The 27,038-nt window shown below is 39.0% G+C and overlaps 1 protein-coding gene across 10 annotated transcripts in view; it reads right to left on the bottom strand.

The window, feature by feature from the left end:
* The window catches only part of PAK3 (p21 (RAC1) activated kinase 3), a 127,894-nt gene that overhangs the window by 32,825 nt on the left and 68,031 nt on the right, over positions 1–27,038 (bottom strand). For all 10 annotated transcript variants that reach the window (XM_043457841.1, XM_043457831.1, XM_043457838.1 and 7 more), the window contains one exon: positions 21,167–21,230. In XM_043457841.1, coding sequence (XP_043313776.1) covers positions 21,167–21,230 — 64 coding nt within the window. The remainder of the gene's footprint in view (positions 1–21,166; positions 21,231–27,038) is intronic.

The raw sequence follows: 27,038 nt of genomic DNA, 5'->3' as shown, positions 1-27,038 counted from the left end.
CCTCATCTGTTTTTTTCTCCCTTAGGAAAGTGGTTTTGCCTTTTTCTTTAAGTTTGGAATGTCTGTCAAATGAAGCCTCATGGATAAACCCTCAATATAAAATGGGAGGGTTAAACTATAAATGGGAGGGTTAAACTGCTCAAGTTAAACTAAGGGAGTTTATGTGACACAGGGGGCTGAACCCAGTGCTCTGTGACAACCTAGAGGGGTGGGATAGGGAGGGAGGTGGGAGGGGGGTCAGGAGGGAAGGGACATATGTATACCTATGGCTGATTCATGTTGATGTATAGCAGGAACCAACACAATACTGTAAAGCAATTATCCTCCAATAAAAGAAAGCTAGGGAGAGAGGCCCCAAATTCTTGTCCAAGTGGCCTTCCCCTTATTCACTGCTCTGCCCCCACCCCCAAGTCCATTTCCACTGTCCTAGGAGCTAAAATTGCGATTGATTTAGAATACAAGGGGGATTAGTCATTAGCATCTCCCAGAGCTCTATCTTTCAAATCCTTGACCTTTGCTTTCCCTATCTCCCTCAGCATTTCATTGTCTTAAAATTGTTAAGAGTACTAACCCTGGAAGCCCAATAGCCAGGGTTTTATGGCATTCTGTGGTATAGTATTGCCACAAATCCCTACTGCACAGAAGTTTAAAGACCCTAAAACTCTAGGACATGAGTTATTAACTCAAAGACAAGACTTTCCCCTCATTTCCCCTCCCCCACCTTATTGCATATATGCCACTGTCCAGGGGCAGCCATTTTCTCCTTCTCTCCAACTCTGTTCCCAGTCTTAAAATGGGGTTAGCCTCCTCTACCCAACTTCTCACCCCTCTAGGCCCACACCAACATGTTGTTAGGCATTCAGAATTCATTGCTCTCACCAATAAGTTATTGATCGGCCCAACATTCAACCTTTGTAGAATTCTCAACACAAATGCACAAACTCAGGTACTAATCTTCAGAGTAAAGATTGATGCCTGGTCTCCAGCTACATTTCAGCACTCCCAGTACTTCTCCACCCTTCAGTTCTGATGCCTTTCCATATTTCAGCAACTTAATATTCAACTGTTAAATGTGAATCTCTCTTTCTCTTATTCACCTACTAGAGCACTATATCTGTCCACTGATGGGTTAAGGACAGTAGGCCTCATCTCCATCAACTCAAACTTTCTGGGGTTCAAATCCTCCACACAATTCCTAGTTGTGTGATACCAGGTAAATCATTTAACCTCTTTGTGGCTCAGGATTAAAGGAAGATTAAATGTGCACACTGTTTAAAACCAGTTCTGGCATATAATATTAATAATTGTCCAATAAATAACAATATTAGTAATAATGATAATCATTATTTGGTTGATCGCTATCTAATATATCCATTAAGTTTCCAAATTATAATCTGTGGATCACTAGAAATTTTTTTAAGTATCTAGGAGTTTCCAAGATATCTTGGTGTTTCAAATTCATAAGAGAAATTTGATACTTACCTAAGATGAAGTTAATTAAAATATCACATACATTTCCTTTTAGTGAGAATTACATCAACTTGTGATTGCATGTCTCATGCTGATCAAACGCTCTAAGTAGCAGTTATATGTTTTTGTTTTTTGTTTTTATTTTTGCTTCACCAAGTATGGGAAATAAGCTATAATAAATATAGTTTAATAGTTATTATTATTTACAATCTGGAGTTCATAAAGACAAATAATTGAAGGAATCTTTGCTGGTAAGGTTGGGAAGTACTTTCCTTGTAATAGCTGATGCACAATAGTGTGTAGTCACAAAGAAACAGTCTTTGTGTCAACAAGATGCCACAGTAATTCCAAAAAGACAAACTTTGCAATAGCTGTGGTATGTTGAAGTATCTCATTGGGTATCTTTATAAAATCTGTTAATCACTTTCACAGAAAAATAAGTCAGTATCACATAGCACTTTAGGAGATAATAATGGCAGAAATCAAAGTGACAAAGGTGGCAGTTAAAACCCCTAATCCTCTAGTATATTGGGGCTGAGGTGCTAAAATGGTCAACATCGTCTGTTTGATTTTTATGGCATTTAATTACATTGATCCCTTTTATTCTCCTATTGCAGTTATACTGAAGCCAGATTGCTGTAGGGAGAACATTTGTTTATGATGGGGATTTTGTGTATTCCAAACCTTAGTCCTTCAGATGGTATAAAGAAATCATGGCTTATCAGGACCCAAGGGAATATAGAGATCATCCAGGTTAACCTCCTCACTATAGATGAGAAACCTGAAGCACAGAGAGTTTGGTGAACTATGATTCAAGAATATTAAACCAATAGATTGCTCAACTGTTGGGCCTCATCAGCAATTACAGTGTAATGTGTACTGCTGGGTTCTTGGCATCACATTAGATGCTTTGTCAACAGTTTCTTCCTGACCTGGCCAAGAACTTAATACTCAAATGGAAACACTGGCATCTAGCCTAAAGGGTCCAAAAAGAAACAAACAATTCACTATTTCTTCCTTTTCCTCTCAAGACAAGTCAGTTTATGCATCAGCAATCTTCATCACGTTTTGATGTTTCTTGCTCAGAGCCAATGTCAACCAATGATCATGAGCAGCTGCCAAAGCAGTGATATGGTAGGACTTATAATTTAAATAAATTACTCTGATTTCAGCATCGAAATAGATTAGAGGCAGTAAAGAAGGGCAGGCCAGTGGGGCTAGGACGAAGCTCTTGCTCTGGGAGAAAATGGAAAGAGGACTAGAGGGTTCAAAGAGGTTCAAGGAGAGCCTCATGGGAATAAGAGTGAGAAAGCAAGAAGGATAGGGCATTAATCACATCTGAGGTTTCATAAGTATAAAATCTGATGCTCATGAGATCATAGTCAAGAGTTTAATCCACATTTAGGTTGGCTATTTTTTACATCTACTTCGACTTCTATTGCTGCTGCTAGAAAAGACTGTATTATTTATTGAGCCTTACATTCTGCCTGCTCTCTGTAAATGGATGAGCTCACTTAATGTTCACCCTATACAACCCTATGAGGTAAGTTCTATTATCTTTCTTTCACAAATGAGGAAATGGGAACTGGGAAATGGTAAGTAGCTTGCTTAAGGTTACAGAGGGTCAGCAGCTGAGCTAAAAAATACATCTGTTTGATCCACAGCCCATGGTCTTAGCCACCATTTCATGCTCTGCTACAGAAATTTAGGATTTTAACAATGCAAGTGTGGTACTTCCCAAAGCCCGCATTTGTATCTACTATGCTAAGCTGCCTCCGTAAAATATTTCTCTTGTCTCTAATTTTCTATTCACTTAGTCCATGTGCCCTATTGTGAACCATTTAACATGTCCCTGGACACAACCAGAGATCAAATTGCCAACATTCACTGGATCATCGAAAAAGCAAGAGAGCTCCAGAAAAACATCTATTTCTGCTTTACTGACTATGCCAAAGCCTTTGACTGTGTGGATCACAACAAACTGTGGAAAATTCTGAAAGAGATGGGAATACCAGACCACCTGACCTGGCTCTTGAGAAACCTGTATGCAGGTCAGGAAGCAACAGTTAGAAGCAGACATGGAACAATAGACTGGTTCCAAATAGGAAAAGGAGTACATCAAGGCTGTATACTGTCACCCTGCTTATTTAACTTACATGCAGAGTACATCATGAGAAACGCTGGGCTGGAGGAAGCACAAGCTGGAATCAGGATTGCCGGGAGAAATATCAATAACCTCAGATATGCAGATGACACCACCCTATGGCAGAAAGTAAAGAAGAACTAAAGAGCCCCTTGATGAAAGTGAAAAAGGAGAGTGAAAAAGTTGGCTTAAAGCTCAACGTTCAGAAAACTAAGATCATGGCATCCAGTCCCATCACTTCATGGCAAATAGATGGGGAAACAGTGGAAACAGCGGCTGAGTTTATTTTTTGGGCTCCAAAATCACTGCAGATGGTGATTGCAGCCATGAAATTAAAAGATGCTTACTTCTTTTTTTTCTTTCTTTCTTTCTTTTTTTTTTTTTTTTTTTGCTACCCTGAGCTTGGCGGAGCGCCCTCCCAAGCCCTGACCTGAGCAGGCAGTTTTGTTTTGAAAAGGAGTGGGTTCGGTGTCATTCATGATTTGGGAAGGTAACTAGTTCCAGGTACAAACTCCCGGATAACAGCAGGTATGCTGCTGCTACTGCTAAGTCATGTCAGTCGTGTCCGACTCTGTGTGACCCCATAGACGGCAGCCCACCAGGCTCCCCCGTCCCTGGGTTTCTCCAGGCAAGAATACTGGAATAGGTTGCCATTTCCTTCTCCAATGAAGATGCTTACTTCTTGGAAAGAAAATTATGACCAACCTAGACAGCATATTAAAAAGCAGAGACATTACTTTGTCAACTAAGGTCCGTCTAGTCAAGGCTATGGTTTTTCCAGTAGTCACGTATGGATGTGAGAGTTGGACTATAAAGAAAGCTGAGTGCCAAAGAATTGATGCTTTTGAACTGTGGTGTTGGAGAAGACTCTTGGGAGTCCCTTGGACTGCAAGGAGATCCAAGCAGTCCATCCTAAAGGAGATCAGTCCTGGGTGGTGTTCATTGGAAGGACTGATGTTGAAGCTGAAACTCCAATACTTTGGCCACCTGATGCAAAGAGCTGACTCATCTGAAAAGACCCTGATGCTGGGAAAGATTGAGGGCAGGAGGGGGAGGGGAAGACAGAGAATGAGATGGTTGGATGGCATCACCGACTCAATGGACATGAGTTTGGGTAAACTACAGGAGTTGGTGATGGACAGGGAGATCTGGCATGCTGCGGTTCATGGGGTTGCAAAGAGTCGAACACGACTGAGAGACTGAACTGAACTGGAAACAATAAGTTTGATTCCTTTGAAAGAACTGTAGAAGATAGTTCTTCCTGTTTTTGAATCAGTTAAGACTGGTCATGCAGCCAAGAGTGAATTGGACCTAGAATTAGTTCTTAGGACTAGACTTTATCTTCTGCTGAGTATATAAGATACATGTATTCCTTGTAGGCCTCTATGTAGAAACTGTCTCACTATATTAACGAGTTTGATATAAAAATATATAGATATCATATTTTCAATACTACCACACATTTACTTTTTTGGTAAGACATGTTCTTTAATGGGCTTCCCTGGTGGCTCAGTGGTAAATAATCCACCTGCCAATGCAGGAGAGGTGGGTTCAATCCCTGGGCCCAGAAAACTCCCTGGAGAAGGGAATGGCTACCCACTCCAGTATTCTTGCCTGGAGAATCCCATGGACAGAGGAGCCTGGCAGGTTACAGTCCATAGGTTTGCAAGAGTCAGACATGATTTAGCAACTAAACAATGGCTAAACAACAGTCCCTTAGGGCTCAGGAATGGTAGGTAACAATGTTACCACTACTGGCAATAATGCTGCCAGAAAAGAAGAGATTCAGAGTTTCTTATAATTTGTCACTCAAAAATTTATCACTAAATTAAAAAAAAACAAAATTGTGCAAAAATCATGTTATCTCAGTACCTTTTTAAGTATACAGAATGTGGCAATGGGCCAGGTGAGATAGTCTTTAATTACTAGGATTATAAACAGGAACAGGCAATTTTTTGTTCTTTAGCTGGGGCATGATTTTCCCCAGTGTATTCGTGGTCATCTAATTTTAAATAGAGCTGTAACACATTATGGGTGTGGGGCCAGGGACCTCAGTGGGTTATAGTCCAGTGATAATGAGGCCACATTTACAAGGCTTAATCCCTGGAAAGGCCTGCTAACTCTCAACTACTCACTCTCCAACATTAAGTCTAAGCAACTGTTTCCCAGTGTGCACCACTGGTTTCAAGAGGGCCTAGAGAGGAAAAAGATAGGGAAGGCAGGTGGCTTAATACAAACTCATTACTGTGGCTGGAAAAAAACAACCTGAAGTGCAACCTCTGCTAATGGTGGCTGATTGAGTGGTGTCATCATTCTTTACAAGGGATAGCACACAACACAGTGCATTTAAGAGTATTAAGTAGAACTGTGTTTGAGTGTCTCCTGTGGATGTACAGGTCAGCAGTGGACTGCTGCAGGGGCAGGGGCTCTGGATGCAGCATGGGTATGGCATAAGCTCTCTTGGAGGAGATCGCCATTAACCCCAACACAGAGCTGCCAGAACTTACACAGGACTGGGGAAACAGACTCTCAGAGGGCACAAACAGAACCTTATGGGCACCATGACCCAGAAGAAAGGAGCAGTGACCGCATAAGAGACTGACCCAGACTTGCCTGTGAGTGTCCAGGAGTCTGTGGTGGAGGTGTGGGTCGGTGGTGGCTTGCTGCAGGGTTGGGGGCACTGAGTGCAGCAGTGTGTGCATGGGACCTTTAGAAGGAGGTCTCCATTATCTTTATTACTTCCACCAAAGTTTGGCCTCAGGTCAATTAATGGGGAGGGAATACAGCCCCAACCATCAACAGAAAATTGGATTAAAGATTTACTGAACATGGTCCTGCCCATCAGAACAAGACCCAGTTTTCAGTCAGTCTCTCCCATCAGGAAACTTCCATAAGCTTCTTATCCTTCTCCATCAGAGGGCAGACAGAATGAAAACCACAGTCACAAAAAACTAACCAATCTGATCACATGGGTCACAGCCTTGTCTAACTCAATGAAACCAAGTCATGCTGTGTAGGGCCACACAAGACGGATGGGTCATGGTGGAGAGTTCTGACAAAACATGGTCCATTGGAGAAGGGACTGGCAAACCACTTCAGCACTCTTGCCTTGAGAACCCCATGAACAGTATGAAAAGGCAAAATGATAGGATACTGAAAGATGAACTCCCCAGGTCGGTAGGTGCCCAATATGCTACTGGAGATCAGTGGAGAAATACCTCCAGAAAGAACGAAGAGATGGAGCCAAAGCAAAAACAACACCCACTTGTGGATGTGACTGGTGATGGAAGTAAAGTCTGATGCTATAAAGAGCAATATTGCATAGGAACCTGGAATGTTAGGTCCATGAATCAAAGCAAATTGGAAGTGGTCCGACAGGAGATGGCAAGAGTGAAGGTCAACATTTTAGGAATCGGCAAACTAAAATGGACTGGAATGGGTGAATTTAACTCAGATGACCACTATATCTACTACTGTGGGCAAGAATCCCTTCGAAGAAATGGAGTAGCCATCATAGTCAACAAAAGAGTCCAAAATGCAGTACTTGGATGCAGTCTCACAAACGACAGAATGATCTCTGTTCATTTCCAAGACAAACCATTCAATATCACAGTAATCCAACTCTATGCCACAACCAGTAATGTTGAAGAAGCTGAAGTTGAATGGTTCTATGAAGACCTACAAGACCTTCTAGAACTAACACCCAAAAAAGATGTCCTTTTTATTATAGGGGACTGGAATGCAAAAAAAAGATAAAGTCAAGAAACAACTGGAGTAACAGGCAAATTTGGCCTTGGAGTACAGAATGAAGCAGGGCAAAAGCTAATAGAGTTTTGCCAAGAGAATGCACTGGTCATAGCAAACACCCTCTTCCGACAACACAAGAGAAGACTCTACATATGGACATCACCAGATGGTCAATACTGAAATCAGATTGATTATATTCTTTGTAGCCAAAGATGGAGAAACTCTACACTATACATCAGCAAAAATAAGACCAGGATCTGGACCTGACTGTGGCTCAGATCATGGACTCCTTATTGCCAAATTCAGACTTAAATTGAAGAAAGTAGGGAAAACCACTAGACCATTCAGGTAAGACCTAAATCAAATCCCTTATGATTATACAGTGGAAGTGAGAAAAAGATTCAGGAATTAGGTCTGATAGACAGAGTGCCTGAAGAACTATGGACAGAAGTTCCTGACCTTGTACAGGAAGCAGGGATCAAGACCATCCCCAAGAAAAACAAATGCAAAAAGGCAAAACAGTTGTCTGAGGAGGCCTTACAAATAGCTGTGAAAAGAAAAGAAGTGAAAGGCAAAGGAGAAAAGGAAAGATATACTCATTTGAATGCAGAGTTCCAAAGAATAGCAAGAAGAGATAAGAAAGCCTTCCTCAGTGACCGATGCAACGAAATAGAGGAAAACAATAGAATGGGAAAGACTAGAGATCTATTCAAGAAAATTAGAGATACCATGGGAACATTTCATGCAAGGATGGGCACAATAAAGGACAGAAATGGTATGGATCTAATAGAGGCAGAAGATATTAAGAAGAGGCGGCAAGAATACACAGAAGAATTATACAAAAAAGATATTCATGACCCAGATAATCATGATGGTGTGCTCACTCAACTAGAGCCAGATATCCTGGAATGCAAAGTCAAGTGGGCCTTAGGAAGTATCACTATGAACAAAGCTAGTGGAATATGGAATTCCAGTTGAGCTATTTCAAATCCTAAAAGATGATGCTGTGAAAGTTCTGCACTCAGTATGCTAGCAAATTTGGAAAACTCAACAGTGGCCACAGGACTGGAAAAGGTCAGTTTTCATTCCAATCCCAAAGAAAGGCAATGCCAAAGAATGCTCAAACTAACGCAAATTGTACTCATCTCACAGGCTAGCAAAGCAATGCTCAAAATTCTCCAAGCCAGGCTTCAACAACATGTGAACTGTGAACTTCCAGATGTTCAAGCTGGATTTAGAAAAGGCAGAGGAACCACAGATCAAATTGCCAACATCTGTTGCATCATCGAAAAAGTGAGAGAGTTCCAGAAAAGTATCTACTTCTGCTTTATTGACTACGCCAAAGCCTTTGACTATGTGGATCACAACAAACTGTGGAAAATTCTGAAAGAGATGGGAATACCAGACCACCTCACCTGCCTCTTGAGAAATCTGTATGCAGGTCAAGAAGCAACAGTTAGAAGCAGACATGGAACAATAGACTGGTTCCAAACAGGAAAAGGAGTACATCAAGGCTGTATACTGTCACCCTGCTTATTTAACTTATATGCAGAATACATCATGAGAAACGCTGGGCTGGAGGAAGCACAAGCTGGAATCAGGATTGCCGGGAGAAATATCAATAACCTCAGATATGCAGATGACACCACCCTTATGGCAGAAAGTAAAGAAGAACTAAAGAGCCTCTTGATGAAAGTGAAAAAGGAGAGTGAAAAAGTTGGCTTAAAGCTCAACGTTCAGAAAACTAAGATCATGGCATCCAGTCTCATCACTTCATGGCAAATAGATGGGGAAACAGTGGAAACAGCGGCTGAGTTTATTTTTTGGGCTCCAAAATCACTGCAGATGGGGATTGCAGCCATGAAATTAAAAGACGCTTGCTCCTTGGAAGCAAAGCTGTGACCAACCTAGACAGCATGTTAAAAAGCAGAGACATTACTTTGCCAACAAAGGTCTGTCTAGTCAAAGCTTTGGTTTTTCCAGTAGTCACACATGGATGTGAGAGTTGGACTATAAAGAAAGCTGAGTGCCAAAGAATTGATGCTTTTGAACTGTGGTGCTGGAGAAGACTCTTGGGAGTCCCTTGGACAGCAAGGAGATCCAACTAGTCCATCCTAAAGGAAATCAGTCCTGAATATTTCATAGGAAGGACTGATGTTGAAGCTGAAACTCCAATACTTTGGCCACTTGATGCGAAGAACTGACTCATTTGAAAAGACCCTGATGCTGGGAATGATTGAAGGCAGGAGAAGAAGGGGACGACAGAGGATGAGATGGTTGGGTGGCATCACCGACTCAATGGACATGAGTTTGAGTAAGCTTCAGGAATTGGGGATGGACAGAGAAGCCTGGCATGCTGCAGTCCATGGGGTCACAAAGAGTCCGACATGACTGAGCAACTGAACTGAACTGAAGTAGAACAAAGAGCATCTTCCATTTCTCCATAAACACTGTTCTTCACATATGCTAATGTGTTTCCAATCCCCTTCATCACAAAATCTACTATGAAGCTCATACTACATCTAGTTAGTGCCTCATACCAGTGTTCTGTCTTGTACAGCCCCGAATAGATCCGATGAGGAAGCAAACACTTTGGGGGTGGGTGGTCTTACCCAAAGAATCACTTCTGTAAGCCCTTGAGATACCACTTCTGCTCTTGCAAATATTTTCTTGAATAAAGAAAAACAAGTCAGAGGTTTTATTCTCAGCACTTATCCCTGAGTTCTATGCTGAATACTGCTTTGTCATATTTGCAAAGCAAGCTGTTATTCATCCAGTCCTTGAAGAAACAAGTTTCAAAAATATTCGTCTTCCATATGGGAACGTCATGTTACAATAATAAGAAGAGATAAGTCTGCAAAATACTTAATGTGATATATTTGTTTGCTTAAGCACTAAAACTAAAGTTAATTTAGAGGGATGGGGACTGGGAGGCTTCCAAAAAATGTTTGTTTGCAATTACTGACGAACTGGTCATATTCTACATGATATGACTGGCAAAGATCCAGAGAGTAGACAAAAATTTCTTTGCATCAGATATACATCTTTATGCATAGGAGAAAATGATTTCAAGAAATCCTCCCATTGTCACTTGCTGACAAATTGAGCTGCATGGCTGATCTAATATCTGAAGAGACACGGCATACAACAAAGATACTGTGGTGTAGTACAAACATGGATTATATTGGCCAATGGATTCTTCAGGACAGCCTTCTCTTTTGACACATAATTTCTTGTTAGAATATCTTTCTTAAACATTTTTTCCTTTGAAAATCAGTGTGGGGACAGTTTTCATTATTGTACTAAAACCCCACATATTTGAACATGGTTGTGTTGGCAAGAGTGTGGACAAAGAGGCACCCTCATACATTGTTGGTGGGAGTGTTAAATGGAACAACCTCTCTGGAGGGCAACTTGGAAATGAAAAATATACTTATCTTTTAATGTAACAATTCCACTTTTAGGATTTTATCCTAATGATAAACTTGCATATGCATGAAATGGCTTATTTGTTTATAGTAGCAAATATTGGAAACAAGTTAAATGTCTATCAATTTGGGCCTCGTACATCTAAACAGCAAAACACTGTGCATCTGTTAAAAAGAATGGAGCACCAAGATGGAACCATCTCTAAGACATAGGCACATGATAGCAAAGGAGATATACAGTGTGTTAACATTTGTGTTAAAAATATATGCACAGCCTGCACCTGCATACACACACACACAGAGAAATGCACCATATATCCCAAATACAAGGTAAGGGGTTCTCTCCCAATTTTTCCCTCAGAAAAAAAGGGAATGGCCTTTTATTCATATCCTTATAAAATTGTTTATGTAATATAGTAATTCTCCATACCCATTTATTTTTATCCACAAAGTACAGTTTAGGAGAGACACAGTAAGTGGAAATATTCTCAATCAATGCTGGTTTTGGATGCTCATAAAGAGTATCTGTCAGAATTGGAAAGAAAGGATGTAAATAAATTATTTCTTAAGGAAATTAATTTCTTAAGGAAATTTCTTAAGGAAATAAATTATTTCTTAAGGAATTCTTAAGGAATGACCTCATAAATGCAGGTGTTAATATAAAAACAAACTTTTTAAAGGTCACTTCCAAGCTTAATGCAACTTAAATGGGAAGGAAATCTATGAAAGAGGGGATATATGAATATGTATAGCTAAATCATCTTGCTGTATAGTAGAAACCAAAACAACACTATAAAGCAATTTTACTCTAATAAATTTTTTTAATTTAAAAAATAAACCAAAAAACAAAATGAATGCAATGAAAAGGGCTCCCAGTAGGTAAAGACGGGACAGTTTGACCATCAAAAACAGTAATAGATGAATTGAAACGGACTGAAAACATAAAAATCCCATGAGTTTATAAAGATTTTTTTAAATAAAAGAGAATACTTCCCTCTCCTACTTAAATCAAAATACCTCTCATTGGACACCTTTAGAAGTAGCTTGAGTACCAACATGTTATAATGAAAAATGGCAATTTAAAAATTAAGCATGTATCTTGACTTCCCTGCATGAGCTGTATTTCAAGGTAACCAAAGACTCCCCAGCTAGAGAGACAATGTTCTTTTTAACATAAGTATTTTAACCGATAAGTGTAGACGGAATGTTAAAATTTAAAAAACAGCCATTCTGTAACTTCTAGTGAAATAATTGATTTGGGCAATAATTATCAATAGTTGGAACCATTAGATGAAAGGCTGATGACAAAATTTGCATTGGAGGGGACAATCACCCAGTGAGTCTTTTGATCTACTCATCACTAAAACATGGGACAATCAGACACTGTACCTCTTGATATAATATACTATGAAACACAGAGCACCACCAACAAAGAAATCTTACCCCAAACTGAAACTGAGCCTAATTAAGCATCTGGATCTAACTTTCATTTATAGGAAATACAAGAAATATGGAAGCAAGGTAAATGGAATCAAATATAACCAATAGACAAATCCACGAAGTGCCTATACAAGATGCTGATGAGTTTGTTCAGTAAGTAAATGGCAGCAGTAAAAGAAAGGAGATGCTTTAGAGCAGGGTACCTAGGCCATGGACTGGTACCAGTTGGTGGCCCATTATGAACTGGCTTCATAGCAGTTTAGTGGCAGGTGAGCAAGTGAAGCTTCATCTGTATTTACAGCTTCTCCCCATCACTTGCATTACCACCTGAGCTCTGCCTCTTGTCAGATCAGCGGGCACCATTAGATTCTCACAGGAGTGCAAACTTACTGTGAGCTGTGCATGCAAGGGATCCAGGTTGTGCTCTCCTTATGAGAATCATCCTGAAACTGTCCCCTCACCACCAGTCTGTAGAAAAATTATCTTCCATGAAACAAGTCCCTGGTGCCAAAAAGGTTGGGTACCCCTGCTTAGAGTACAGAGATTTAAGAGACACAACCAAATGTGATATGTGAACCTTTTTGGATACTGATTTGAACAAATAAATCAACTTAAACTTCTGTTACATTTTTCAGACTTACACAAGAGTAGAAAAAATTGTATGGGACCTCCCATATTCTTAACACCCAAATTCAACATTTATTATTATGTTTAATGTAATCACCATGCCATTATAACATGTATAAAAATTTAACATCAAACACCCAGTTGATAATCAAGAGTTGACCATTTGTCTCAAAAATGCAGTTTTTATGGAAAGTGAAAGTGGACTTTCCATAAATGAAAGTGGACTTCTATAAGTGAAGGTGGACTTTCCACAAAAACTGCATTTTTGAGACAAATGGCCAACTCTTGATTATCAACTGGGTGTTCGATGTTAAATTTTTATACATGTTATAATGGCATGGTGATTATATTAAAAATAATAATAAATGTTGAATTTGGATGATAAGAATATGGGAGGTCCTATTCCTATACAATTTTCTCTACTCTTGTGTAAGTCTGAAAAACGTAACAGAGATTTTTAAAAATGATATAGTATAGAGTTATTGTTAAGATCTAAATCTACACCTACAGGATAGATTCAGAAGACAATCATCTTAATGTCATATAAATGGGTAATTGTAACTAGGAATAAAATATCCAGGGTCAGAATCATATGTAGATTCAAAAATATTTCCTCTCAAAGATCTTAGATGGAAGTCAGATGATGTACTTGGTTAACTGCTGGGGGACTCAAAAAGGGGGCTCCGGGATTAGAAAAAACAATAAAGATGCATGGGCAGATTTTGAATTACACCGCTTATGAATTGTTGAGAGTAGAAAAATGTCTCCTAATTTATACATGATTTTATATAATGTGTGGTTTTAAATATGTAAATAAGGGTGAATTAACAAGTTAAACATCATAAGTAGACACCATTTATTCATATATCTAATACTTTGTGTATTCAGGTGAGTAAAAAAACAGTGTCAACTAATATTTGAGCATATATAATGTGTATTAACACATGTGTATGTGTTTGTGTAAGTGTGCAGAGATTCTGTGAAAATATAAGAAATCATAAATAACTTCTTTCTGGACGTTTCCTGCATGCAAGGTGACTGAGAGGCTGAGGGGAAAGGGTTGGAGGGACACTTACTTTTCACTGTCTACTCCTCTGTATCTTCTACCATGTTCAAGTACTACCTACTTAAAAGAATTAAGCTCAAACAAAGAAAAAACACAGTATTGCTTATATCTCTCAATGTGTTTCATAACATAGCCCTGACTGATCTTTCTAGCATTATGTCCTGTTAACTTCCCTGCCAAAATATACTTTTGACTGTCTATAGAATTGGAATTCTTGATTTAATTCTTCTAGTCTTTTCAGTATGCATTCATCCAATACTTGTTGAATATTTACTCTATGCCAGACATTATTGCAGGTCCTAGGGATATCAAAATGAATGAAACCTACAGACTGAAGCAGGTGTTCACTTGGTCTTCTTCAACTGAAACTTGCTATAATCTCTACTTGTTAAATCCCAATATTCAATCGCATCCTCCTCAAAGAGTTCTTCATCATACCTGTCCCCTGGCTATAAATGATTTGTCCCCTTCTCCCTGTCCCCACAGCTCTTAGTAATTATTTATAATAATTACTGTATTTTGCTAACTGTGGGTGTGACTCTTACCCCTAAAAATAACTCATTTCTGGAGCCCTTCACTATGTGCTACATACTGTGCAAAGCACTTTAAATATCTTCTCTCATTTATTTCTCACAACCTTATAAGGTATGTGAATTCTGCTTACTATGACTGAGAACTGGTGCTTAAACTAAATACCTTGCCAATAGCCTTCTGACTTCAGAATCTGGGCTTTCTTTCTTTTCAAACTTTCCAAATAGTCCCCCTTTATTTCACCGTGGATTTCAGAATTTCAACCAATTTTATATGTCTAGACAAGCTAAGATATAAGTGGTGTAGACATGCCCGTGCAGATCTAAGCTGGAGGATTCAGAAGGACATAGAAAAGATGTTAGGGCTGCAACAGCCAGAGAGCAATTTGTGAGGGAGATGACAGTGAAGAAAAGAAGAGTGTGTGGATAAAGATGGGGGAAAGGTAGATGCATCTGGGAGTGAGGCGGTCCAGCTTATTTCTTAATACAACTCTCCATTTCTCTGTGTTAAATGTTCTGAGAGCTAGTAAGGTCTCTGTTGACTCCTAGAACCTAGTTCTTAACAACCACTCTGCATTCCACATAGTAGACCCTTGACAAAAGCTCGCTGAATGAAACACGTTATTTGTTAAACTGGATCCAAACCATTTCCTCTGAGCTGCTTCCTGAAAAATATTTTTCTATTAAAATGTTGAAGAGAAAACAAACAGAAACTTGAAAGAGAAAAAAGGTTTATTTTCAGTGCACTCTCGTTTAAGGAAAGACTTAATGAATTCAAATATATTAATGAGAAATCTGTTCGAACAGCTGCCATGTTCACGAATTCAGCCCTCTGTTACACAGCTACTGCTTATTCAGGAGTTGCACAGGTGAGCCAATGACAGCTGTTGACTGAAAATCAATATTTAATTTTGGTGTCTCACCCTACCTCATTTATTAAACAAGTTCTTTTCTATAACTATCCTAGACAGTGAAGATGCTTAAATCTCCACCAGATATATTTCTGAGAAACTCATATTGTCAAGTTAATGATAATTTGTGGGGTACCAGTCCTGTTTTCTTTCTGTTTCTTTTTAAACTATACATACATCTGCTCTAAATACTTAGATTTGATAACCACTTATAGGATACTTTTCACAGCAAATCTGATCAAATAATGTCATTTTTAGCCTTCAAGTCACAGCTATGGCCTCAAATGATTGGACATGCAATTCTGAATTTGATTTATGAGAGATGAAGTCCAATACTCTGGCCCCAGGCCTGAATGCTGGGAGAGCAGGAACCCATACTGGAAAAATTTTCATTTTCCAAGTAGATGAGGGTGATTAATGGAGAGGTTCCTCTCAAATCTGGCTCCCAATAGTAAGTTGTTGTGCTCCAGGGAGCTAAAAATGGAATACTGGGGCTGATTATTCCTAGCACCAAATGGTTACTGACACAGGTTTGAATGTCACCATCATAGTAGGTAAAGCAAAACAATTTTTAAAAAGCGCAAACTCTATAAGCTTGAAAAGAAAATAAAAACTCTATACATTGATAATTGTTGTTGTTTAGTCTCTCAGTCATGTTTGACTCTTTGTGACACCATGGATTGTAGCCTGCCAGGTTCCTCTGTCCATGGGATTTCCCAGACAAGAATACTGCAGTGGGTCACCATTTCCTTCTCCAGGGGTTCTTCCCAACCAGGGATCAAACCTGCATCTCCTGAGTTGTAGGCAGATTCTTTCCCACTGAGCCACCAAGGAAGCCCATATATTGAGAGTAGAATCTAGTTTATCTAATTTGGGTCAATATTTCATGGGAAAATCCATTGAGAGCAATTTAAGTAAAAGGAAAATTAATTTAAGTGTTTTTTCCCCTGGTCTAGACAGAAATAAATCAATATTTTGCTAATTCCCTTTAAAATTAGGAAGAGAGCAAAAATCTACTCAAAAATGAAAAAAAAATGAGTTTATTAAATAAATGATAGAGTAAATAAATAGATTTAAGTTACTAGCTTACGTCTTTAATAGCTATGTAAATACATCTTGATTTTATATGATGACCATTTTAGTTGGGTGTGTATGTGAAAATGGGCAGAAGGTGAAATCAACATGGATAAAAAAAGACAGATATGTGACACACACAAATAACCATAAAGCCAAAGGAGAATGTGAGGCTGATCTAGTCATTATGAGAAACAGTTGAAGACACATTCGAAAAAAAAGAGAGGGACAGAAGGAGCTAGAAAGACATGCATATACTCAGGAAAAGACAGGACAGAAGAAAGGGAGAGCTAGAAAGACATTTTTATTAGTTCAACAAATATTTATTGGGGCAAAAACAGATCCAGAGAAATGGGGAAAGCAGACAGGGGAAGCTATATAAATCTCTGAGCTTGGCCAAATGAACTCTGGCTGTTGATTAAAACTGTTTTAGGGGGATTTGCTAAGTACAAAAGGACTATGCTAGACAATAAAAGACTATAAAAAGGATAAATCAAAAAGAGTCCTGGGGGAAGGGTGGGAGGGAGGCTCATGAGAGAAGGGAGATACATACATATATACATATATATGTACTTATGGCTGATTTATGCTGTTGTATGGCAGAAACTAATACATCTTTGTTAAGCAATTATCCTCCAATTAAAAATTAAAATTAATAAAAAAAGAATGCAGAGAAAGGGATAGGTTTGGGGGAACCATCAATATTTAGGCAATAGAAAATGTAAAACCAAATAGCTTGGGGCCAATTCGACTCCTCCCTGTAAAATAATACTGGTTAGAGCAAATTAATATTTTGAATATGAAGCCTAATCAAATATAACTGTAATAAAATTAGGTAAATTGAGAACTCCCCCGCCCCCCCAAAAAAAGACTCCCTACCCTCTAAGGGCTTATTTAAAAGCTGAATGTGGTCTGTGAGTGAACTATCTGCCAGTTTCATCATTCTTGATAATGATGAACTGGTTGGGACGTTAAATCTTTCTGCAGTGGCAAGCATGATTTCTGCTTTGATTTTTCATTTTAGATTGCAGAAATAGAGAACTCTCCTTTTGCACCTTCAGAGGTTAGAAGCACAAATACCATCCTGGAGGGGAAATCTCTTTGGTATGCAAAATAGCTTGGCAGCCTAATCTTTGTTCTTGGAGAAATCAGTCTTGCTTTATTACCTGGTATCTGGGAGATATTTAAAACCATCTCTTACTTTTTTCTTTTCTAAATTCAGCGATGTTTTTGGCTCGGTTGGGTCTTAGGGATAATAAGGAATCAAAACAAAATTATAACATCTTTCATGCCCCAAAAGACAACTCTGAAAAAAACACTTTATGAACAAATAAAAAGCTCCCATTTAAACCTACAACTAGGGCAGTGTTGTCCATTAAACATATTAACATGTGCCATATTTTAAATTTGGGGGGAAACCATATTTAAAAAAGCTTAAAGGTGACATTAATATTAATAACATATTTTACTTAACACATATTAAAATATCAATTCAACATATAATCAATATAAACCTTATTACTATGGTATTTTGCATCATTTATTTCATAGTAACTTTTCAAAATCAGGTGCCTATTTTATAATTACAGTATATCTCAATTTGGACTAGTTACATTTCAGGGGCTCAATAGCCACATGGCTACCATACTGGACAGCAAAGATCTGGAATGCTATTTCTCTATGGATTGTGTATCACTTTGCAATGTTAGCTCCATCAAAGAACCCAATTCAATTAAAATAAAATCTAAAAGGTAACTTTTCCCTTTCAAGTTCCCTTAGTACATAATATTGTGTTTTTTAACCTGCCTTATGGTGTTAACCTTTTGGACAAAAAGAAAGTGAGTTAAGGTTTGTATTGATACATGGACTTGAGAAGGCATAGCTTCCTAACTTAAATAAAACAACCAGTTCACTAGAAGCTAAGAAGGAAAACTCCAGGTGGGAAATAATGGCTACAGAAGCCAATCCTGCCCTACACTTTGGTGAATTGAGTAGGCATGTCACCCAAGGTATCCTATTTAGCCTGTTTAAGCATTCATCACTATAGATTATAAATTCCTTGAAAGCCCACACTATTATTAGCAAGCTCTGTTTCTCCTGCACTTAGCATAGTGCCTGGCACATAGTTGGTATTCAATAAGTGTGTGAACAAATAAATTTATGCAAATAAATAGCTCTCATTTAGTCTAGACACATTTGAAGTGCTCCATAGCTTCCCTGATATCTCAGTTGGTAAAGAATCCGCCTGCAATGCAGGAGACCCTGGTTCGATTCCTGAGTTGGGAAGATATGCTGGAGAAGGGATAGGCTACCTACTCCAATATCCTTGGGCTTCCCTTGTGGCTCAGCTGATAAAGAAATGCTGGAGAGGGTGTGGAGAAAAGGGAACCCTCTTACACTGTTGGTGGGAATGCAAACTAGTACAGCCACTATGGAGAACAGTGTGGAGATTCCTTAAAAAAACTGGAAATAGAACTGCCATATGACCCAGCAATCCCACTCCTGGGCATACACACTGAGGAAACGAGAACTGAAAGAGACACGTGTACCCCAGTGTTAATTGCAGCACCGTTTATAATAGCCAGGACATGGAAGCAACCTAGATGCCCATCAGCAGACGAATGGATAAGAAAGCTGTGGTACATATACACAATGGAATATTACACAGTCATTAAAAAGAATACATTTGAGTCAGTTCTAATGAGGTGGATGAAACTGGAGCCTATTATACAGAGTGAAGTAAGCCAGAAAGAAAAACACCAATACAGTATACTAACACATATATATGGAGTTTAGAAAGATGATAACAATAACCCTATATGCAAGACAGAAAAAGAGACACAGATGTATAGAACAGACTTTTGGACTCTGTGGGAGAAGGTAAGGGTGGGATGACCTGAGAGAAAAGCACTGAAATATGTATATTATCAAGTGTGAAACAGATCACCAGTCCAGGTTGGATGCATGAGACAAGTGCTCAGGGCTGGTGCACTGGGAAGACCCAGAGGGATGGGACGGGGAGGGAGGTGGGAGGGGAGTTCAGGATGGGGAACACATGTAAATCCATGGCTGATTCATGTCAATGTATGGCAAAAACCACTACATCATTGTAAAGTAATTAGCTGCCAACTAATACAAATAAATGAAAAAAAAAGAATCCACCTGCAATGTGGGAGACCTGGGTTCGATCTCTGGGTTGGGAAGATCCCCTGAAGAAGGGAAAGGCTACCCACTCCAGCATTCTCTCTGGCCTGGAGAACTCCCTAGTCCATGGGGTTGCAAAGAGTTGGGCATGATTGAGCAACTTTCACTTTTATACAGACAAATGTTAGTGGTTACCACATAGGACGGTGCAGATGTAGACCATCTCTACCATCCTGGAAAGTTCTACTGGACAGCACTGTCCTAGAGCAATGGGCAGGACTACTATTTGACTTGTTAAGTTTTAGGGGACCTCTAGACACCACAAAACTCTTTTTAAATGAGCAAGTGAGAATACCAGTGACATCAAATGATGAGGAATGAAGCAAGAGCACGAACAGGTATATATTTTACTCTCTAGAAAGTTCAAATGCATCATCATTATGGTTTCCATTGGAAGAAGACACTGCCATATATTTCTCCCTGAGTTTCTGCCTCCCTCTTAGGGTCTTCTCACCTTGATTCCCACCAGGCACAATCCCCGAGTGTCCCTCTTATCCTCTAGTCAAAATGTCTAATGAATCCTTTCCCTCATTTCCTGACATAAGTTGGCAATTTCAAAAGACACGTTAGTACAAAAGTTGGGCGGGGCAGGGGGAGAAAGAAATAAAATATAAAAATCACAAAAAATAGTCCAACTTATATACAATATATAATTTTCTGAACCTAAGAATCCCAGGAAAAGCAGTGAGGTGGCTGAAGAAATCCTACATTCTCTTACCTGGAAACAGACTCCATTAGCTGAGGGGATAGCACAATTTTGCAGGTACATCAGCTATATCCCTTTCTTCCCAGCCCCAGTCTCAGTCAGGAGACCTCTGGGGTGCCATCTTGGTTCCTGGCATATAGGAGTTGGTATACCTAAATATTGTATTGGCCAAAAAATTTGTTTGGGATTTTGTGTAACATCTTACCAAAAACCCAAACGAACCTGTTGGCCAACCCAATATCTTGTCTCATTTCCCCTTAAAGGACACCCCTTTAGAATGCTTCATTTCTCTTTAAACAAAACATTTTCCTATTTCAAAGCCGGTTGCCTACTCAGGCACTCCTGCTTAGTTTCACATCGAGGCTTGAGAAACATGTCTATTTACAGCTGACTTGTAGAACTGGTGACTCCCACCTTTAACTCCAGCGAATGATCTAACCCCCTGGTTTCCAGGTCTAGCTGATGGGTCAGGATTATTTGAGGAAACGGCTCCAAAGTTCAGGTTACTAGGCCCCACTCCAGACTTCTGAACCAAATCTCTGGCAGCAGGGCCATTCTTATAAGCATACTGGGTGAAAACGATGAACTCCATCCCATTCAGGGATTACTAATCTATTTCTTCCTTACTCAATCCATCAACTCTGCCCACCTCTAGATCATTCAATAAGGACCTTTCCCACCACCTGTCACTTTACAGTTTGACAATGAAACAGGATCTTAAGCATAACATCCATACAGATGTAGAGGGGGCAGGAGTTTTCCTATAAGCTAATGTGCATGCAAGCATGCACACATGGTTTTCATATATATAATCACTTACCCTTGACCTATTTTTTCAAATCTTGTGTATTTTTTCTTTGGGTCACCAACACTTACAATGCTTCCTGAGGGAAGGGAGGGAAGAAAGAGAGAGAGAGACATTTAAATTGATTGATTTGCCTCTATTTAATACTAAAATTTAAGATGCTAGAGCCAATGACAAATAAAATGTTAGAGAAACATTTTCATATGGTTTCTAAAATTTATATGGATAATGATACATTTTATTAAAGTAATAAACAGTAATATCTTAATTAAACTAGTAGTAATAACCCAGATGCTTATACTCAAAATTGATGATGTTTGGGAAACAAAAAGAACTAATCATAACCCAACATTTATAAAAAAGTTCTCATAAAAGGATACTGTAGATTAGGAGATAAAAACATCTAAGGACTTGAACACAGTATTTAATAAAATCACTAAGTGAAGTTGAGTACATTCAATTCTGCAGCACATTCAGTTCTGCTGGGTAAATATCTCTTGAGCAATTAATACATACCCAATACTATACTAAGGGCAATGGGGGATAGGGAAGGGTCTAATAAAGAACACAGTTTAGTAATGAGGCTTGTTGTTTTTTTTTTTTTTTTAAAACATACATTCCCCAGACACCTGAAAGTAATATAATATTGTAAGACAATTTTACTTTAATTAAAAAATTGTATAATTATAAAATAAAATCCTAAAAATCTCCACACATCCTTGAACCTAGGACCCTGCTAGCATTCAAAACATTGTTAACAGTTTAACTGAGATATGATTTCCATACCATTAAGTTCACTCATTTAAAGTGCACAATTATTACCATCTTTCTAAATTCCATATATATGTGTTAGTATGCTGTAATGTTCTTTATCTTTCTGGCTTACTTCACTCTGTATAATGGGCTCCAGTGGAATTTAGAAAGATGGTAATGATAACCCTATATGCAAAACAGAAAAAGAGACACAGATGTACAGAACAGACTTTTGGACTCTGTGGGAGAAGGCGAGGGTGGGATGTTTCGAGAGAACAGCATGTATATTATCTATAGTGAAACAGATCACCAGCCCAGGTGGGATGCATGAGACAAGTGCTCGGGCCTGGTGCACTGGGAAGACCCAGAGGAATCGGGTGGAGAGGGAGGTGGGAGGGGGGATCGGGATGGGGAATACACGTAACTCCATGGCTGATTCATGTCAATGTATGACAAAACCCACTGCAATGTTGTGAAGTAATTAGCCTCCAACTAATAAAAATAAATGAAAAAAAAAGTGCACAATTAAATGGCTTTGAGTAAATCTTTAGGCTTGCACAAATTTACTAAATTTTACCATAATCTGATTTTAGAACATTTTTATCATCCTAAAAAGAAATCTTGTATGGGTTAGCAGTCACTCTGGATTCCCTCTTTGCTTACCAATTCATCCCCGGGCAAGCACTTATCTATTTACTGTTTTTGTTTCAAACACTGTGGAATAAGTTGACAAACCACACAAGAAAACCATTCATTTATCCTATTTGGCTCTGGGAAAAAATACTGGTTTTACAAGTTCAAAATATCAAATCCACTACTCAGAGGATCAATACTTGCCATTACTCAGAATGAATCTAAAGGAAATGACATTGACTCTTCAATGCAATGCTCAAATAGGTACAGGAAAATTCTGTGCCATAGCAGCATCATGGGAATAAGTTTGCAAGAGGACAACTTTGAAGGAAATCATTTACCTGGATACTTTCAGCTCTCCTTTTTTTCTCTGAACCACAGTATCAGTATCAGTACTTTTAAATTATCTTAAACATCAGTATCATTACCTTTAAGTTATATCTTACTAACATGGCCCCTATTCAAAGAAGTGTGGAATCAGTAAAACAAGATTTATACACATGATCTAATTATGGAGTCTATCTGCTAATTGTCACTCTTATCCATTTTCTCCTCTTCATGCCCATGGCCACTGACATTGTTTAGGCCCTCAATATCTATTGTCCAAACATTTGTCCTAGTCATTACCTAACTCTAAACTCTGCCTTCTCTAATTCCTTTTCCACAATGCCTCTGGAATAGGGTAACCATACAATTCATAAACCAAGACTGTCTTGGGTAAACTGAGATGTAAGGTCAGCCTACTTCAGAGTGATTTCACTCCATTATCCATAAATCCTCAAAAGTTCCTCCTTACTACAGGATCAAGTTCAATTTTTTTGTCTGGCATAGAAGGCCCTTTATCATCGAGCAGCATCTAGCTCCTACCCAATCAAGCCTAACCTTATATTATTCCTCTCCTCTCCAACCTTCCTAGTTTATATCCTAGCAACACCATCACTATCCAAGGCTCTGGTCTTTGGACATGCTCCCCCTTTCCCTTTCCTATCAATTCCATGAATTCCTATTTATTATGTAAGTATAATATCAAGTCATCCCTTGTGAATTCTTCTCTGATCCTTCTAATGAGACTTGTGTGCGTGCTAAGTCATTTCAGTTGTGTACAACTCTGTGTGACCCCATGGACTGTAGCCCGCCAGGCCCCTCCTCTGTCCCTGGGATTCTCCAGGCAAGAATACTGGAGTGGGTTGCCAAGCCCTCCTCTAGGGGATCTTCCCTACCCAGGGATTGAACCCGCTTCTCTTACATCTCCTGCATTGGCAGGCAGGTTCTTTACCACTAGCACCACCTGGGAAGTCCCATACATGCTTCTTTCTGAGGGCCAGAACGTTGTCTTTTCATTCTGGTAACTTCAGTGCCCAGAACAATGGCTTCCACTGAATCTGTTAACCAAATGAATGTGAACAAGAAAATATGTATTCCAGAGCTAAACTGTGTGCTACAGATAACATTTTGTGCTAATTTAGACATGATCTACTTTCTGGGCTAGTGAACAATTTAATTCAGAATTACCAGTACATAGTATACTTGAAAAAATAATAAATGTTTCACTCATGGGTTGTTCATCCATGGTGGTTAGGTTTTTGTTGTTTGTTTTTTGTAAGACAAGCAAGTTCATGTTCCAGTTAGGTTAAAGAAGACTTACCATATGTGAGTTATTGTAAGGTTTTTCCTTTTGTATTCCCAATCTCAGTCAATGGTACTACCATCCCACTTATCAGGAGCCCAAGTCAGAGATCTGGTAATCACCTTGACTCATCCCTTACCTTCATCCCCACATCGAATTTTCTACTGAGTCCTGGGCCTATCTCTGTTTATCTCCTAGATACCTTTGAATCTATCATCTCCTCATTACTACTGTTCTAGGTGGGCCCTCATTTTGTTTGAACTATTCCAACAGCCTCCTAACTGGACTCAAAAATTTTCAGCCTTCACCGACTTGAGTCTAGGCTCCACACCTCTATCAGTATGCTCCAAGTACAGACCTGATCATGTGATTCTCCGGTTCAGGGTTCCTGGAGGCTTCCCCAGCACCTACAGGTGGCATGGAATCCAAGGTCCTTCATATCTGGTTCCTGTGTCATTCTCCATCTCATCTCCCCCACTAGAACCTTTTGCTCTCACCAAGATGAACAACTTGCAGCTCATGATCAGATCCTGCTACGTGATTTGGCTTCTTCTCTTAAAATTCTAGTACCAACATCTACCACCAATTCTATATTCAGGTGGTATTGAATGAGTTAACATTCCCAAGCATATGCCTTTATACCTCCTTTGTGTGCTAGTCTCTGCCTAGAATGTCCTTCTAAGTTTTCTTCCTGGCAAGTTCTTATGCATCCTTCAACTCAGCTTCAGTTAAGCCTCTTCTAGGAAGTCTTCCTTGATTTTTTGGAATAAAGTTAATAACTTCTCTGTACTACTATTGCACCTTCTCTCTCTCTCTTTCTGACACTTTTGCTTTTTTCTTGCTTTTGTTCTTGCTCTCCTTCTTTGTACTTAAGCCACCATCCTTCTATCTACATCTATGTATTTGACATCCCCTTATAGATCGTGTCTTAAGGACAGGAGCCATGTCTTATGCATCTCTGTATCCCCAGTGCTTCTTCATATAAAGCTGTGTGTGGAATACATTGGTTACTCAATAAATATCTGTTGAATTAAAAACAAATAAAATTAGGAATTTCATTTTGTAAATGCCCCATATTGTAAGACAGAGATGTATTTTACTTGAGTTATATCTATCACCAATTTAATGATTCCTGAGTTGCTATTTCATTTTTCAAATTGCCTCCCAGATTTCTATAACACTGTGAACTACTCTTATTCAAGCTAGCTATTAATGGTTAGTAAGGATCTGGAGCTTAATTTTTTTTAGTGAAATGATGATTTTAAAGTCACTTCAAACCATAGTTTTATTAATAAAGTCTTCTAAGAAAGTTATACTATAAGTTGCTGAGCACACTGTTTTCTGTAGACTGAACAAAATTAAGTAAGCTTCAGCCCAAGCCACTTTCTGAATTATGACCAAATCCAATTGGCAGGCATTAGTTAACAATGTTTTATGGTAGTAAATGATTCAACTTTTACTTCTGTGGTATGCAGGATAAAAACAACAATAACAAAAAGTGGGAATGAATCCTTTCATAAGGACTGTGTGTATATGTGTGCACATGCTCAATCGTGTCTGACTCTTTTGCGACCCCAAGGACTGCAGCCCACCAGGCTCTCCTGTCCATGGGATTTCCCAGTCAAGAATACTGGAGTGGATTGTCATTTCCTTCTCCAGGGGATCTCAGGGATTGAACCCACATCTCTTAGGTCTCCTGCATTGTCAGGCGGGTTCTTTACCAGCTGAGCCATCAGGGAAGTCCCATAAGAATTACCAAAAGACAACCATTTTGATGCGTTCCTGCTTCTGAATTTAACTGCTCTTCAAATAAAATGGCTCCCCCACGTCCATTACCAGTCACAGGAGAGTGTGTGCTGCCATCTACTGATGCAAAGCAAGTGAACAGGAAACCTTGTTTACAATTCTGAATTACAAAACAAGCTTTTACAGTGACCTCTTTCATCAGAGCCATTATAATTTGTATTCATAATTTATACTAAAGATAGGATTAAAAAAACATTGTGACACAATAGGCACAAAGTGACGAAAATCAGCCAGTCAAAATCAAAAGGAAAAAATGATAGCAATACCAGAAAAACTTCCAACCAGAGCAATTTCCCAAATGAGAAAAAAACCATTCACTTTAAAGGACAAGGATTTAAGAAATCACTAAATACTAGTATTTAAAAATGGAGCTCATGATGCAGTTTCAGTGACAGAAAAGTCAATCAATGTATTGTCCTACGTATCAAATAAACTAAGTTGTCCAACCATGAAAAGATTTTCTCTTTGGCATAATGAACATTCTGATTTCTGCAAACAATCAAACAAAAAACAAAAGAACTCTCTAAACTCATATTGGCTCTATTTGAGGGTATATTAAGAGAAAGAATTTTCAGTGGGAAATTTCGGCTGGGGTAGGGGGCGGCGAGAGGAGGTGTGGGGCCCAGAGGAGGGAAGCCCGAAACCAATTTCTAGGATTGCACAATTTTGCTGACAGTCAGCACCTTTTGAAAAAATTCAGTAAAATGTAGGGGTTTCTTTATTTTCCATCAGATTCAGACCAGACCACAATGAACAAGCCAGACCCAGGCTATCCATCTGTGTAAAACTGAAAGATGATCTGTTCATTTCAGCCATTAATGAATGGTCCCAAGGGCTGGCCCTCACAATTGCTATCTGCATGGAAGAACAGCCTGACAGCTTTGTGGTCTGGGCTACCCACCTCACAGTAATCAGATTCCTGAGACTGAAGGTGAGGCCACCCTTCCCACTTTCCCTGCTTATAATGGAGTCCACTTTGACATGGGCTGTGCCTACATTATAATAAATCTATTGAGATTTGTAATAGGTATCAAATAATAATTTTTACTAAAGCAAAGCTGTCATATT

This window comes from Cervus canadensis, chromosome X (genome assembly GCF_019320065.1).
Source record: "Cervus canadensis isolate Bull #8, Minnesota chromosome X, ASM1932006v1, whole genome shotgun sequence".
Taxonomy (NCBI): domain Eukaryota; kingdom Metazoa; phylum Chordata; class Mammalia; order Artiodactyla; family Cervidae; genus Cervus; species Cervus canadensis.
This window is presented reverse-complemented; position numbering and strand designations above follow the sequence as displayed.